This window comes from Procambarus clarkii, chromosome 29 (assembly GCF_040958095.1).
Source record: "Procambarus clarkii isolate CNS0578487 chromosome 29, FALCON_Pclarkii_2.0, whole genome shotgun sequence".
Taxonomy (NCBI): domain Eukaryota; kingdom Metazoa; phylum Arthropoda; class Malacostraca; order Decapoda; family Cambaridae; genus Procambarus; species Procambarus clarkii.
In genome coordinates this window covers 815,274-830,864 of record NC_091178.1, presented here as the reverse complement: position 1 = coordinate 830,864, position 15,591 = coordinate 815,274, and the positions used below count along the sequence as shown (strand labels likewise).

The following is a 15,591-nucleotide window of genomic DNA, read 5'->3' as shown; positions in this document are numbered from 1 at the left end:
GCTAGGGGTATGGCCTCGTCACATAGTTATAAAAAAAAAATAGAAAAACTGGAACTTCGTCTGTGGTAAGGTAAGGAGAAGACACACAAAACACAAGTAAACTTTAACAATGAAATTTTAATTACGTTAAATAAATCAAAACATGAAAATATGGACAAACAAATATGTATAATAAAATCAATGAATCAAAATAATAAGAATACTTAAATGACAAAATGAAAAGTTACGTTAAGGCAAAATAACAAGAAGTGCAACACAAAAGTTAAGTGGGAGGTGCTGGAATATTGGCTTAAAGCCACCACCTCTCTCAGTACACTCTAGAGTCTAGCTGGGAGGAGTGCTGGCTACGAAAGCACGGAACATTCTGAGGACTGATGTTGGGGCGACCCCAGACATCAGGTAGTATTGGGGGCGAGTGCAGGTGCAGCCAGACCGGCGACCAATCAGCGGAGCCGTAGCGATCAACGGGTAGTTTGGTGGTTGGAGTTCGAATAGGTGGCTGGTTGCATACGTTTCTGCTCACCCTGGCAAGCCTTGCTGGTGCTGGTGGTGTTGTCGTTGTTGGACATTTCTTCCATAGTCTTTTTATATAATTGTGAAGACGTAATTTTGGAGGGAAGAGCAGGCTCAATCTCTTGAAGGAGATTATCGTCACAATATATATATATATATATATATATGTATGTCGTACCTAATAGCCAGAACGCACTTCTCAGCCTACTATTCAAGGCCCGATTTGCCTAATAAGCCAAGTTTTCATGAATTATTGTTTTTTCGTCTACCTAACCTACCTAACCTAACCTAACCTAGCTTTTTTTGGCTACCTAACCTAACCTTACCTATAAATATAGGTTAGGTTAGGTTAGGTAGGGTTGGTTAGGTTCGGTCTTATATCTACGTTAATTTTAACTCCAATAAAAAAAAATTGACCTCATACATAGAGAAAAGGGTTGCTTTATCATTTCATAAGAAAAAAATTATAGTAAATATATTAATTCAGGAAAACTTGGCTTATTAGGCAAATCGGGCCTTGAATAGTAGGCTGAGAAGTGAGTTCTGGCTACTAGGTACGACATGTATATATATATATATATATATATATATATATATATATATATATATATATATATATATATATATATATATATATATGTATATATAATGTAATTATATATTACATTATTGTAATATTGTCCTGACCTGAGGGGGTTGGGGCTAATGGAGCTTAAACCTCCAAAGAGAGCTCTGGTTGCTGCACCAGACTGTTACTTGCGTACAGGTGGACAACGTCCCCTCCAAACCACTCTCTGTCGGAACAGACAACCGACCTTGGCAGCCACACTCCCGCTACCGCCGGTCGACCAACAATGAACTTTGGAGTGCTTAAAGTTTTCTCAGAAGATAACCCTGTATGCCCCTTGATCTTGGAGAGGGATTCAGCATCACATATCTAGGGGAGCGGCTCCAACACTGGCCTTGTTGTCCTGTGCACACACCCTACTTGAGCTGCCATGACTTCCCACTCTCCTTGTTTGGAATGATCTCCTCAATCCCCCTTTTTGTAAATTAGTATTTTCTGTCACCCTGTCCACATGGGTGTCATTTTCTGTCAATTAATGGGACTGTGCACCACAGCGCAATGTACTAACCACTAACCGATTACGGCTGGGGACTGCAGTAGACATATTGGATTTATACTGTAAGAAAGGTCAGGTACATAATACAAATAGGTGAGGAGTATGGCGTAAAGGTGGGAAGACTAGAGAATAAATGTGGGACATAAATAGGGATGAACAAAGTAGAAAAAGGGAAGGAAGCGCATACAAAGATTAATCAGGTGTAGTGGGCGTGGCATTTTGAGCAGTGTCTTCTATGTTGGCATCTTCACGTTCTAGTTTTGTTCTTACTCTCATGGTGGGTAGAATGAATACCTCCATAATTTGGGCATTTATGGTGGGTGGCTTTACTTTTATGTGAATTGCTTCAGAAAGTCTTATAGTGTCAAATGATGTCAGCCTAGTATTGGTGGGATTTTTTAAATATTATGCTGCAGTACAAATTGCCTGTAGGTTTTTAATCATACTGGCCAATCCCTTGAGATCTATTATGGTTGTTTAATATAATAAAGTTTACCATGTCTTGGTAGAACAATTGGGTTCATTCTTGATTCACGAACAGGAGTCCCAGGTTTGAATCCTGGGTTGGACAGAAATGGTTAAGCATATTTTCTTTCACCTAATACCGCTGTTTACCTAGCAGTAAATAGGTACCTGTACTTGAAAGTTAATGAGCTTTGTGGGGTTGTATGCCGGGGAAGGTCAGTAGTTCAACTTTGAGGAAAGGGACCTTGATATAAACCTAATGTATATTTCTACACAGGCTGCCCATCCCCGACAAAGTTAATCATTTATATTAGTAGAAGGATTAGCTTATATATATAGCTAATATAGGATTAGCTTATAGATAATATAATAAAATGATATAAACAAATTAGTTTTGCATTCAAAGTAAACATTGGCAGTTTTTGTATTGTGTGATAGCATTATATATTCAGTAAGATAATACATGGAAAACTTTCATAAAACAATGGTTGTGAATTTTTCTAAGATCAATACTGCACTATATTAAAGAGCGAATATCAATACAGTACTGTATTCAGTTTATCTAATAAGGGTTCTGCTCTTAGGTCTAGGTCACTGTATAAGAGAAAAATGACCACATATTTACTTACAAATATGAAGAAAGCAAAATGACCTAAAAGGATAGTTAAAAGCAGAATTAATGTGCACAACAAATGTTAGAGAAATAGCTGAAAAATAATCTCAAATCAACAATGTTTGAAAATGTTTGCCAAGTCAGCAGTTTGGGAGATCAAAAATAGTTGAATCAGAAGCTACCAAAGCAAGAGAGAGTGTGCTGTCTTTGATTCTTACATAAGTGTTTTAAAGCAAGGACAGTTCAAATTCTAACAACAAAATGGAGCAAATGATATGTATGGAAATGCAGAATAGACTCAGTCAAGAGTGGAGATGCTATAGACAATCAGAGAACAATGAACATGAGGTCCATAGATGTTCAGTATCCTCTTAGCAAGTATAAGATATATTACTGGAGCAGAAGTGGACACCTTCAAGAAAAAATTTGTTTCCTGGAAGAAGTAATTACCTAAGTGTAGTTACAGGATGAGAGCTACGCTCGTGGTGTCCCATCTCCCCAGCACTCTTTGTCATATAATGCTTTGAAATTACTGACGGTTTTGGCCTCCACCACCTTCTCACTTAACTTGTTCTAACCGTCTACCACTCTGTTTACAAAAGTGAATTTTCGTATATTTCTCCGGCAGCTTTGTTTCGTTAGTTTAAATCTATGACCTCTTGTTCTTGAAGTTCCAGGTCTCAGGAATTCTTCCATATCAATTTTATCGATTCCTGTTACTATTTTGAATGTAGTGATCATATCGCCTCTTTTTCTTCTATCTTCTAGTTTTTGCATATTTAATGCCTCTAACCTCTCCTCGTAGCTCTTGTCCTTCAGTTCTAGGAGCCACTTAGTGGCATGTCATTGCACCTTTTCCAGTTTGTTGATGTGCTTCTTAAGATATGGGCACCATACAACCGCTGCATACTACAGCTTTGGTCTAATAAAAGTCGTGAACAATTTCTTTAGTATTTCTCCATCCATGTATTTATAAGCAATTCTGAGGTTAGAAAGTGTAGCATAGGCTCCTCGTACAATGTTCTTAATGTGGTCCTCAGGTGACAGTTTTCTATCTAGAACCACCCCTAGATCCCTTTCTTTGTCAGAATTATTTAAAGATTTCTCACATAATTTATAGGTTGTGTGGGGTTTATGTTCTCCAATTCCACATTCCATAACATGGCATTTATTCACATTAAATTCCATTTGCCAAGTGTTGCTCCATATACTTATTTTGTCCAGGTCTTCTTGAAGGGCATGACAATCATCTAGGTTTCTTATCTTCCCTATTATCTTAGCATCATCAACAAACATGTTCATGTAATTCTGTATTCCCACTGGTAGATCGTTTATGTAGATAATGAACATTACTGGTGCAAGAACTGATCCCTATGGTACTCCACTCGTGACATTCCTCCAATTCGATACCTTGCTTCTGATTACGGCCCTCATTTTTCTGACAGTTAGGAAATTTTTCATCCATGTTAGTAGCTTACCTGTGACCCCGCCAATTTGTTCCAGTTTCCAGAACAACCTCTTATGGGGAACTCTGTCGAAAGCCATTTTTAGGTTCAGATAGATGCAGTCAACCCAACTATCTCTTTCCTGTAAAATCTCTGTGGTTTGATCATAAAAACTGAGTAAGTTCGTTACACAGGATCTTCCAGATCGAAAACCATACTGTCTGTCTGATATTATATTGTTTTCCTTCAGGTGTTCTACCCATTTAGTTTTAATTATTTTTTCCAATATTTTGACTATTACACTTGTCAATGATACAGGTCTATAATTAAGGGGGTCTTCCCTGCTTCCACTTTTGTAGATTGAAACAATGTTAGCCTTTTTCCACACATCAGCTACAACTCCTGTAAACAGGGATGCCTGAAAAATCAGTTGAAGTGGAATGCTGAGCTCAGGTGCACATTCTCTCAGAACCCATGGTGAAACTCCATTTGGACCAACTGCTTTGTTCTTACTTAGCTCCTTGAGCATTTTTTCCACGTCGTCTCTAGATACCTCTATGTGCTCTATGTTGTTCTCTGGAATTCTTATTGTGTCTGGTTCCCTAAAGATTTCATTTGGTACAAACACACTTTGGAACTTAAATTTTTTTTAAATTTTGCCCCGAGGGGTGAGTTTATTGGGCAGCGCCACTCATCTTGTGAGTGGACACACTGCCATAGCAGCATGTACAACACTCCCCAATAGGAAGAAAACCCGCTGGGTTGTTCATCCTGTCACTTGTACCCAAACACAGCTGGGACTTTCTTAACTGTCTCAAGTGAACAGCTCCTCAAACAAGAAGATTAACATCTATCAACCCTTAAAATCTTACGTTATCTTGCAGGTGCAAAATGGGGAAATCTTTTAAGAACAGTATCAATATTTGACAAATAGTGTTTTCCTAACTCAAACAATGTGGGGTTTATTATTCTACACATACTTCTGATTTCTCTCAGGTGTTCACATTCACGTAGATAGTGGTCAAGGCGGTGTCCATCACTCTCACCACAGATTCTGCAACTTTGCTGATCAACTGTTGTTTCCATTCCATATCTCCATGGATATTTGTATCCAAGACAGATTCTCGCTATTACTGATTCTCTCCCTCGTCCTCCTCCTCTTCGGCCATAATGATTGGGATTGCCAGCTGCAACCATGTTGTACCATCGTATAGATTCACTAGTTTGTGCTTCTGTCCTTCTTTCCTCAGTTACCTTGTCACGATGATGCTGCCTGACAATACTTTGGAACTTTTCATTTAGTGTTTCACACATTTCCTTTTCATTTTCCGTGAATCTATTTCCCATTTTCAACCTCTGAATATTATCCTTTACCTGCAGTTTGTTGTTTATGAATTTATAGAATAGACCTGGTTCTGTTTTATATTTGTCTGCAATCCCTTTGTGATGGAGCAACTATGTTTGTAGTGGATATGTAGATGTGTGGGCCACTGCAAGCAACTAATGTGTTAGACCAAGCTCTCACAAGTCACTCCTGGCCCCAGGCCAGTCTTGGGGAGTTGAACTTCCAGGACCCCCCTCCAGGTACAATCCAGATACAATACAGGTACTGCTATTGCTAAATACAATATTCTCATATATATATATAAGCTAACAAAAAATACCAATACACTACTTCCTATTGAAGAAAACACTGTACAGTATATGTGATTTTGACGATTATTTTCCTTGAATGTAAATTCTAGGTTAGTAGCAAGAGTACCATTGAATGCTTTTTTTTCATGAATTCACATCTTTTGGTAACTGAGGTTTGTTAACGCAACACTTGTGTCATGTGTTATCCTGAAGGCAAAATTTTGTCATAAATTATAGCCGAGACTTATCTTCATCAGTGACTTCTCAGTACAGTGGGGAATTTTAGCTGTTCAGTGGGCCAGTTTAATATTCAGGCTTGCCAAAAAAGAATATTGGGTAATATAAAAAAAATTCAAGACCTTTGTTATTAATCTTCCAGTTAGCCAATCCATAAATGTTATTTTCCCTGTTTTTCAGATTTACTTAAAAAAAAAAAAGCATGCTGCTTCTACACGAAAGAAAGAAACGAAACACACACACACACACACACACACACACACACACACACACACACACACACACACACACACACACACACACACACACACACACAAACACAAACACATACAGTACATACACACACATAAATACATTGTCCACTCGAATTAAGAACCTCTATTTAGGGTTCTGCAGGTTCTAATGACCAGTTTGGAGACCAGTATCTAGAGCCTTATATACTGGTCTGGTAGTCAATTAGACCAATTCTGGCCTACCAGAATTAGTTCTGGTAGGCCTAGAACTCCTTTGATTGACTGTTGCCACTGTCAAATATATACACATCACCCTGGTATAGCTCTGGGGAGCCGAAGGGGGCTCTCCACAGAAAAGCTGTTGTGTTTTATTGCAATCAAAGTTACATATGCAGTACATATACTCTATGTATTTAATATCATTTTTGTAAAGAAAAACATATTTTAAATGCCTGAATATTACTCGGAATATTATCAACATTTTAACAACTCCTGATTTAGCAGAGTCTCACTTTTAATGATCTAGGTACAGCTCCAATTAGGTCGTTGGTCGTTATATCGAGTGGATACTGTATAAAATATATATAATATACATATAATACTGTAGTGTGTATATATATATATATATATATATATATATATATATATATATATATATATATATATATATATATATATATATATATATACATATATATATATATATATATATATATATATATATATATATATATATATATATATATATATGTGTCGTACCTAGTAGCCAGAACGCACTTCTCAGCCTACTATGCAAGGCAAGATTTGCCTAATAAGCCAAGTTTTCATGAATTAATTGTTTTTCGACTACCTAACCTACCTTACCTAACCTAACCTAACTTTTTCTGCTACCTAACCTAACCTAACTTATAAAGATAGGTTAGGTTAGGTTAGGTAGGGTTGGTTAGGTTCGGTCATATATCTACGTTAATTTTAACTCCAATAAAATAAAATTGACCTCATACATAATGAAATGGGTAGCTTTATCATTTCATAAGAAAAAAATTAGAGAAAATATATTAATTCATGAAAACTTGGCTTATTTGGCAAATCGGGCCTTGCATAGTAGGCTGAGAAGTACGTTCTGGCTACTAGGTACGACATATATATATATATATATATATATATATATATATATATATATATATATATATATATATAACAGTTGCATATTGTCCTGGGGACCATTCAGGCTTGTTCGCATATATATATATATATATATATATATATATATATATATATATATATATATATATATATATATATATATATATATATATATATACACACTACAGTATTATATGTATATTATATATAATATACTAACAATGAATCACAGTAACGTGGCTGAAGATATGATGACCAAGCCACACACCAGAAGATGAGAATACAATGACGTTTCTGTCCGTCCTGGACCATTATCAAGGAGATATCTCCTGGAATTTCCTCCTATTACCTGCTCCTCACCTCACTCTTGCCTTACTTTATGCCCATGCCTCCCTCGCTCCCAACAAAATTGGGAGCGAGGGAGACTCAATTGATAATGATCCAGAATGGACTGAAACGTTGTTATCTTCTCATCTTCTGGTGTGTGGTTTGGTCTTCATATATATAATATATATATATATTATATATATATATATATATATATATATATATATATATATATATATATATATATATATATATATATATATATATATATATATATATATATATATATATATTCGTAACAAAAAAACATTTTTACAAAAACCTACGTTGGCTCCTTGATGCAATCTCACTAAGATGACTTCCCATACTGAGTTATATCAGCCACAGGAGTCCTGTTGTCTTAATGGAAACAACAGCCAGAACCTATCCCCCCCCCACTCTTTGAGGCACTCAGATGGGGATTTTTACATTCACCCCCACTGATAAAGTGTCCAGAAAGTAAGAGAAGCAGTAAAAGCAACTGAAAAGTTCACATAAATGATGGACTGAGGCAACGGGGCTGACTGGCTGAGCGTACAGCACACTGGACATGTGATCCTGTGGTCCCGAGTTCGATTCCGGGCGCCAGCGAGAAACGATGGGCAGAGTTTCTTTCACCCAATGCCCCTGTTACCTAGCAGTAAATAGGTACCTGGGAGTTAGTCAGATGTCACAGGCTGCTTCCTGGGGGTGGAGGCCTGGTCGAGGACCTGGCCGCTGGGATACTAAAGCCCCGAAATCAACTCAAGATAACCTCAAAATAACCAACAGATTTTGCAGATGATTCACTGAATTCCAAATGGTTCACTTGAAACTAATCTTGAACCTCCTAATATGTGCCTAAGTGTAGTTACAGGATGAGATTTATACTCGTTGTGTCTAGGCTTCCTGGTACTCCTTGTCATGTGATCCATTGAAACTACTGACAGCTTTGGCATCCACTACACTCTCATTTATAGTGTTCCAACCGTCTACCATTCTGTTTGCAAAATAGAACTTTCTAATGTTTATTTGGCAGCTTTGTTTCTTTAACATGAATCTGTGACCTCTTGTTCTTGGAGTTTCATGTTTCAAGAATTCTTCTTTGTCATCTTTGTTGATTCCTATTACTATCTTGTATGTACATTGATTCCTATTACTATCTTGTATATACATTGATTCCTATTACTATCTATCTTCCAGCTTTGGCGTATTTAGCACCTCTAGCCTCTCCTCATAGTTCTTGTTTTTTAGTTCCAGAAATCATTTAATTGCATGCCATTTACATCTTTTCCAGTTTATTGATGGGCTTCTCTAGATATGGACTCCAGACAACTGCTGCATATTCCAATTTGGGTATCAAAGAAGGTCGTGATCAATTTCTTTAATATTTCACTATCCATGTGTTTAAAAATTATTTTTAAGTTGTAAAGCATAGCATACACTTCTTGCATAATGTTGCAGAGCTTCATGCTCTCCTCCAGAGTTGTGGGTTCTGTTTGTTAGGCCATGATGGACAGCTTCTTTCTTGGCAGCCTTCTCCTTTTCTGGCAAAAAATTAGTCAATTGGCTTCTGGAATGGTCCTCTAGTGATTGATGCTTGGTTTGTCCGGCTAGAGGTGCATCATTTGTTATCTGGTTGCAATGGTTTGTCGCTATCTGAGTGCCAACTGCTTTTCTTTGGTGGATGCCCTGTTTGTTGATATGATTTCCTTTTCCAGGGTACATTTATCATAGGTTGTCTGCACTATCATTAAAGCTAGGCAGCCTGCTGTCTACCCTCATTCTTATGATGTTCACAGGTGTGCAGCTTTGGCTGTCGTTTTCGCTAATATGTCGTAGGCTGACACTCGAGCTTGAGGGGTTTCAAGGTTTAACTGTTTAATTGTTTCTGATAGTCTCAATGGCTCCCTGACTTCCTTCTTCCCTACCAGGTGCGTCAGCTCATGGTCTATCATTCCGGACCAAATTATAGCTAGCTGGAAGCCAGGAGCTCCTTAGACACCACCTGTCTTTGCACACTAGGGTGTTTGAGATAAATGTCAAGTGAACCAATTGGATTTGAGTGAATTATTTTAAGGAGTTTGTTGGCTGTTTCAGTGCTTTGTGTATGTGAACCTTGCAGTTGTTTTATTACTATTCTTACTTTCTGGATGCTTTCTCAGTCTGGGTAGTTTTTTTTTTTTTTTTTTTTTTTTTTTTTTTTTTTTTTTTTTTTTTTTTTTTGAGATATATACAAGAGTTGTTACATTCTTGTACAGCCACTAGTACGCGTAGCGTTTCGGGCAAGTCCTTAATCCTATGGTCCCTGGAATACGATCCCCTGCCACGAAGAATCGTTTTTTCATCCAAGTACACATTTTACTGTTGCGTTAAACAGAGGCTACAGTTAAGGAATTGCGCCCAGTAAATCCTCCCCGGCCAGGATACGACATAGCGCTCGCGGAACGCCAGGCGAGTGTCTTACCACTACACCACGGAGACTGTATGGATGTAATAATTTGTAATAATGTAAGTTGTAATAATCCCCAGCTCTATGTACTTCTATGATTAAATCAGGCTCTGGCATTGATCTGTAGTAGACCAACAGGACCTCAATGGCTGATGTGACTCAATATGGTAAGCCATCTCAGTGAGACAGCTTCAGGGATCCACTGGAACTACCAGAGAGAGGCTTTTTATTACATTCAATGTTTTTTTTTTATGTACCCTTACCAATGGCAACCTAAATTATATAATAAACCCTCATGTGAGTAACATCTGGCATAAACCCACTATCTTATTTGTTTTATGTTTTTGTGGCAGTTCTGAAGTATATTTCAGAAGAAGAATTTGAATACTTATTGCAGAGATAAACAAAAATATTCCCTATTGACTTGATATGTTTCTTGTCATTTATTTATTTAGATGTTTTATAGGATAAAATAACCCACACCTATTTATGTATTTTATGCAAAAATTTGAACTACACTAAGTCTTTCTCACTCTCTTGAGTGCATTATCTAGGTCTGAGTACTGTATATGGTTTGGTAAGATTTATATCTCAACGATTAATATGGTTTCTTTCCTGGATCCAGTCCTCTTCTTGACCACCTGATCATGTCTCTTCCATTCTTGAATGGGATTCTGAGAAATGGAGTTGTTGCTAATTTGTATATTGATATATTATCTTATACATAATATAATATAATAACTAGTATCCATCTGGATGCTAGGTCTTACAACTCCCTCTATACCTAAAGGAGAGCAGCTATTAGGACTACTGTATGAGCTCGCTTATCTGAAGCCCAATGATCTGAATATCTGGGTTATCCTGCAAAATTTTCTGCCTGATATTTTTCTGGCAAAATCAGGAGATTTTGATGGGTACTGCAGACAGGCATGGAGTCTAAATCAAGTCTTGATAAGTTTCTGTCAACTTCACCAAATCCGGGCAAAAATCTGGAACACCAAAGATTTTGCTAGATACTGCAGACAGGCATTGGGTAATTAATTCCATACAGCAGTAGCTTGAGGCGCGGGCTATTGGAGGTGGCTGATTTTGGGGTATGGGGTGTTGGGAGAAAGGAGAGAGTCCGGAGGGACTGTCTGGGGAATGAGTGGCCTATGATCTGTAATGTATAGAATAACCAAGAATTATGTTAGAATAATTCATTACAGCAAACACTAAATAAATATTATCTAATATTATAACAAATACAAATCTCTTATAAACTATGTGTACATGCTGAAGACTGTAGTTTCCTGCTAACATTTGGGGACTGTTTCTGCCTAGTGGCCTACGTAACATGCCTGCCTGCCTCAGGTGGACCTGCCCAGGCCTGGTCAAGCTGAACAGGCCATGTACTCTCGACTCTCGCATTATTCTGCCTAAAATGCTATGCATATTAGTAGCTTTACAAGACTGTAAGAGCACCATTGTTATGTAGTCTCACAAACCTACTGTACCTTCCTGTATATAAATAAATACCACAGTACTATGCAATTAATGAAACATTTTCTTAATTAACTTTTTTGTTTTCATAGTAACTTTGATCATTTTTGTTGCCAATACTATGTTTGGTAGCAGCAGTAATCATTCTGGAGGTGTTTGGTTATGCTAACCTTTAGGAAGAAGGTTATGGTAACCTTTAAAGATATGTTACATGTTATAGAACTCTGTGAAAATGGTCAGTCAGCTATGAGTATTGCCTGGGCATTTGGTACAGGCACTAGTACTATCTGTGATATAAACAAACAAAAAGATGAATTCATGAAATACATTGCAACCAGTGAGAGTGAAGGGTGCAAGCACTAGTAGAGCTTAGACAGTACTTGGATTTCAAGATAGATCCCTCTATTCAAATCTAATTTTAATTCATTCAGAATCATTTTTCGTGTAAAACTCATCTCGGAAGTAACGTTTTTGTTTTTGTGTTCTTCAATTCTGATCTCAAGACCTCACCCTGTTACCATAGACTTCGTAGCATTCACTGCAAGGTTATATATAAACACCTCTAAGGTTTCTATCATCCTCTATTCTATTCTTGCAAACTATTTCCATAACTGTATTGGGGTAATTGAAAAAAATTGCATGCCTCATATTAATTACATTATGGGTTAATTTATTTAATAAGACGGTTGAAAGGCACTCAGTAGAGTGCATAAAACTTGGTGTAGTTTAGATTTTTACATAGAATACATAACTACATAAATGTGGGCTTTTTATCCAATGTTATTATGTCTGTGATAAGACATTACTGTTACTTAAGATGTCTTATGTTAGTAACAGTGACAGCAGCAATCCTTAAGAATTATGAAATGTTATCTTCATTGTTTTGATCCCTGACTATGCATATACAGTAGTAATAATCTTGATGCCACTACCTGATTGGACTGTTTCTCTGACCTCAATGGTATCAGGTATAAATGCCTATATTGATTTAATCAGTATATTTTAGTGAAATTTCATTCCCATTCTATGGTTAATATCAAGTATAGAAAAATATTTATTATAAAGCATATATGAGGTATTTGTTTTCATTAAGCATTTTGTGAGCATCTCCTACTATGTAATCTTGGGTATCCAGTTGCGAGCAGGAATATCCCTGAAAAAAACTATTACAGAATAATCTTTCAGTATTTTTTTGTATTACCCAAGCTTTAATTAACTATACTGTACTGGTTATATCTACCATAGCTATTTACTGGTTATATATATACCATAGCTATTTACTGGTTATATATATACCATAGCTATTTACTGGTTATATATATACCATAGCTATTTACTGGTTATATATATTATCATCTTATGATGTAGATTAAAATAATTTTAAGTGTAAATTTGGAATACTTCAGAATTGTTTTACCATTTTTTTAAGTTTAATGTCTATCTAAAGCTGAATACTCTGTTGTAATTGTGAAAATACTAAATATTCATTCCTCGTCATCCTTTCCCTCTTTTGCTGCCTATTTGCTTGTCTGCTCATTTGTGCATTTTCTGCATATTTTAATTACATCCTCTTTTGGATGTGGTGCCTTCTATAACATTGCATTCTACTTATATATCATTTTGCTTTAATTACTAAAATGACTTTACTTTTCAACTATTGCTTTTTTATTTGCTAACTTATGAACATTTACTTCTGATGCTTACTCTTTTTCTGTTATATTACGATATAATAATGCTAATAATACAAATTTTTTGAATGTTCATTTTGTTTCGTTTGCTTTTGTTGATCATATTGCATGAATTATTTTCATTGCTTTTCTTGTACTTGTTCTCTGTAATATTATAATGGTAATACATGATAAATATGCCTTAATATCTTCTATGATGCCTTGGTACACCAATGCTCTGCACTGGCTGCTCTTGCACTGCTGCTGCTTTGTTGCTGTACAGGTTAACTCCTCACAGAGTGCCAAAAAGGCAGCTTCGCTGCGTGCCAAATTCGAGAAGTGGGAGACTGAGGTTGAACGCAATAATGAATATAATCGTGGTGAGATACCTGAAGGTGAAGAGGAGTGTATGCCATCAATCGACACCGCCCGTAACCTCCGTGCCATGTTTGAGAACAAGGCCCAGGAGGCATCGCGGCCGGTTACTAATCGTCCTAAGATCAAGGTCAACAGATTTGTGGTGAGTGCTAATTTAGTATTTGTTAATTAAGATACTTAGTAATTTAATGGTTACCAGTGATATTCAAAATATGTCTTGTTTCTTAACATCTCATTTTATCTCTATTCTACAAGTCTTGTAATTTGTTATGTGGTGTTTACTGTCTATGCATTTTTACCGAATAATTGTAAGCAAAATTAGGATTACATTTTTATCTTATTGTATTACATTGAATTAAAATTCGCTTGAATATGTTTAGGTTGTTAGAGATTAACATTATGAAGTGGAACCAAAGTTTCATAAATTTGAATGATTAATATTGAATCTGATATGGTCAATTAAATATAATTATATTTAGTATAATTTTTCCTGTCATATAATACATGAAAAGTTACTCCAGTACTTTGTGGAATTAATTTGTCTTCTGTATCTGAAATGTCAGGTTGTTACTCAGGCAATTTATTCTAAATTATTAAAAAAAATTGAACCCTTTTTCCATTTCCAATAAAATAAGGTATAATAATTAAACTGAAATTGAAATACTTTATTCACAAATGTTTGTACATTTAGAGATGGGTTATTTTAGAGAAATTTACAACTTCTAGATAGATAAACTGAATGAAGCTACATTTAAGTTTGTTATATTACTAACAGTTGTGTAAAGCATTTTGGTGTAAGATTTGTAAATATAAATACTGTACATGCATTGTGTCTGTATTAAATGGCATTTTTTCTAATAACATTATTAATATGTAGCATGTATTTAACAGTGCAAGTTACTTATGCAAACTGTCAGAGACCCATATGTACTGTATGTGTGTATATCTATGTATATATGTATGCATGTAAGTATGTAGTATAATGATGCATGATTGTGTTTGCATGTTACTTTTATTGACACTTCTAACATTTTAAGTGGAGGCAGGTTGGTTATTTCTGACAATTTTAAATTCTTATCTAATTTATTTATTATAATTTTTTTGGAAAGTGAGAATTTGCAGAGAAAAATAAATATGCCTTCAAATCCTAATACTGCATATGTTATTCAGTAGCATATAGATGACAGTGAAGCAGTATTTGTTGTAAATGGCATCTTCCATGTACTGCTGGTCAGAAAGTGTGTATACAGAACCAGCTGCTTTCTCTAGGCATGTTACCACAAGAATGTTTTCTACTCATAACTGTTTTTGTCAGTTGAACTGTTTACTTATTATAATGTTTACATTATTTATTGCCAAATAACCTGTGTAAGTAGTGATTACATACAATTAACCTGTACTAAATAACATGAAGTAGCTAACATTATGGCAAGATGTGAAATGAGTTGCCCAACTCAGCGAGATGGTCATCAATGGATAAAGGGCTCATGACCCCTATTCCAGTTGACTAGACCATCAGGTGTCCATTAGCCTGGTGTAATATATCAGGGCAAAAGGCAGATTATGAGCTTAAAATTACTCCCAGCTTGTAGTAACCCAGTGTACTTGTCCTGAAACTGTAGCATTATTTTCTTCAAGACCAGCTATTTCTCATAATACTGGAACCTTAGTTCCAAGCCATCAAGAACTGGAGTATCAGCGTGCATATCTTGTGGAAGCAAATAAATAGCCGAGACTGGATTTAACCTAACGCATCCAGGCTGTTGTGGTGGTGTGTGACCCTGTTGTGTGCTTTACTATACCATCAGTTAGTGGTATCTGTGTAAACTAACTGCTCTCTGGATTTGGATTTGCCA

General features: G+C 36.0%; 1 protein-coding gene across 32 annotated transcripts in view; it reads left to right on the top strand.

Annotated features, from left to right (window-relative positions):
• Nucleotides 1-15,591, top strand: part of LOC123764935 (microtubule-associated protein futsch) — a 229,995-nt gene that overhangs the window by 184,951 nt on the left and 29,453 nt on the right. For 31 of the 32 annotated variants that reach the window (XM_069333230.1, XM_069333222.1, XM_069333231.1 and 28 more), the window contains one exon: nucleotides 13,641-13,877. In XM_069333230.1, the coding sequence (XP_069189331.1) occupies nucleotides 13,641-13,877 (237 nt within the window). The remainder of the gene's footprint in view (nucleotides 1-13,640; nucleotides 13,878-15,591) is intronic. The other variant, XM_069333219.1, reaches the window with a different exon arrangement.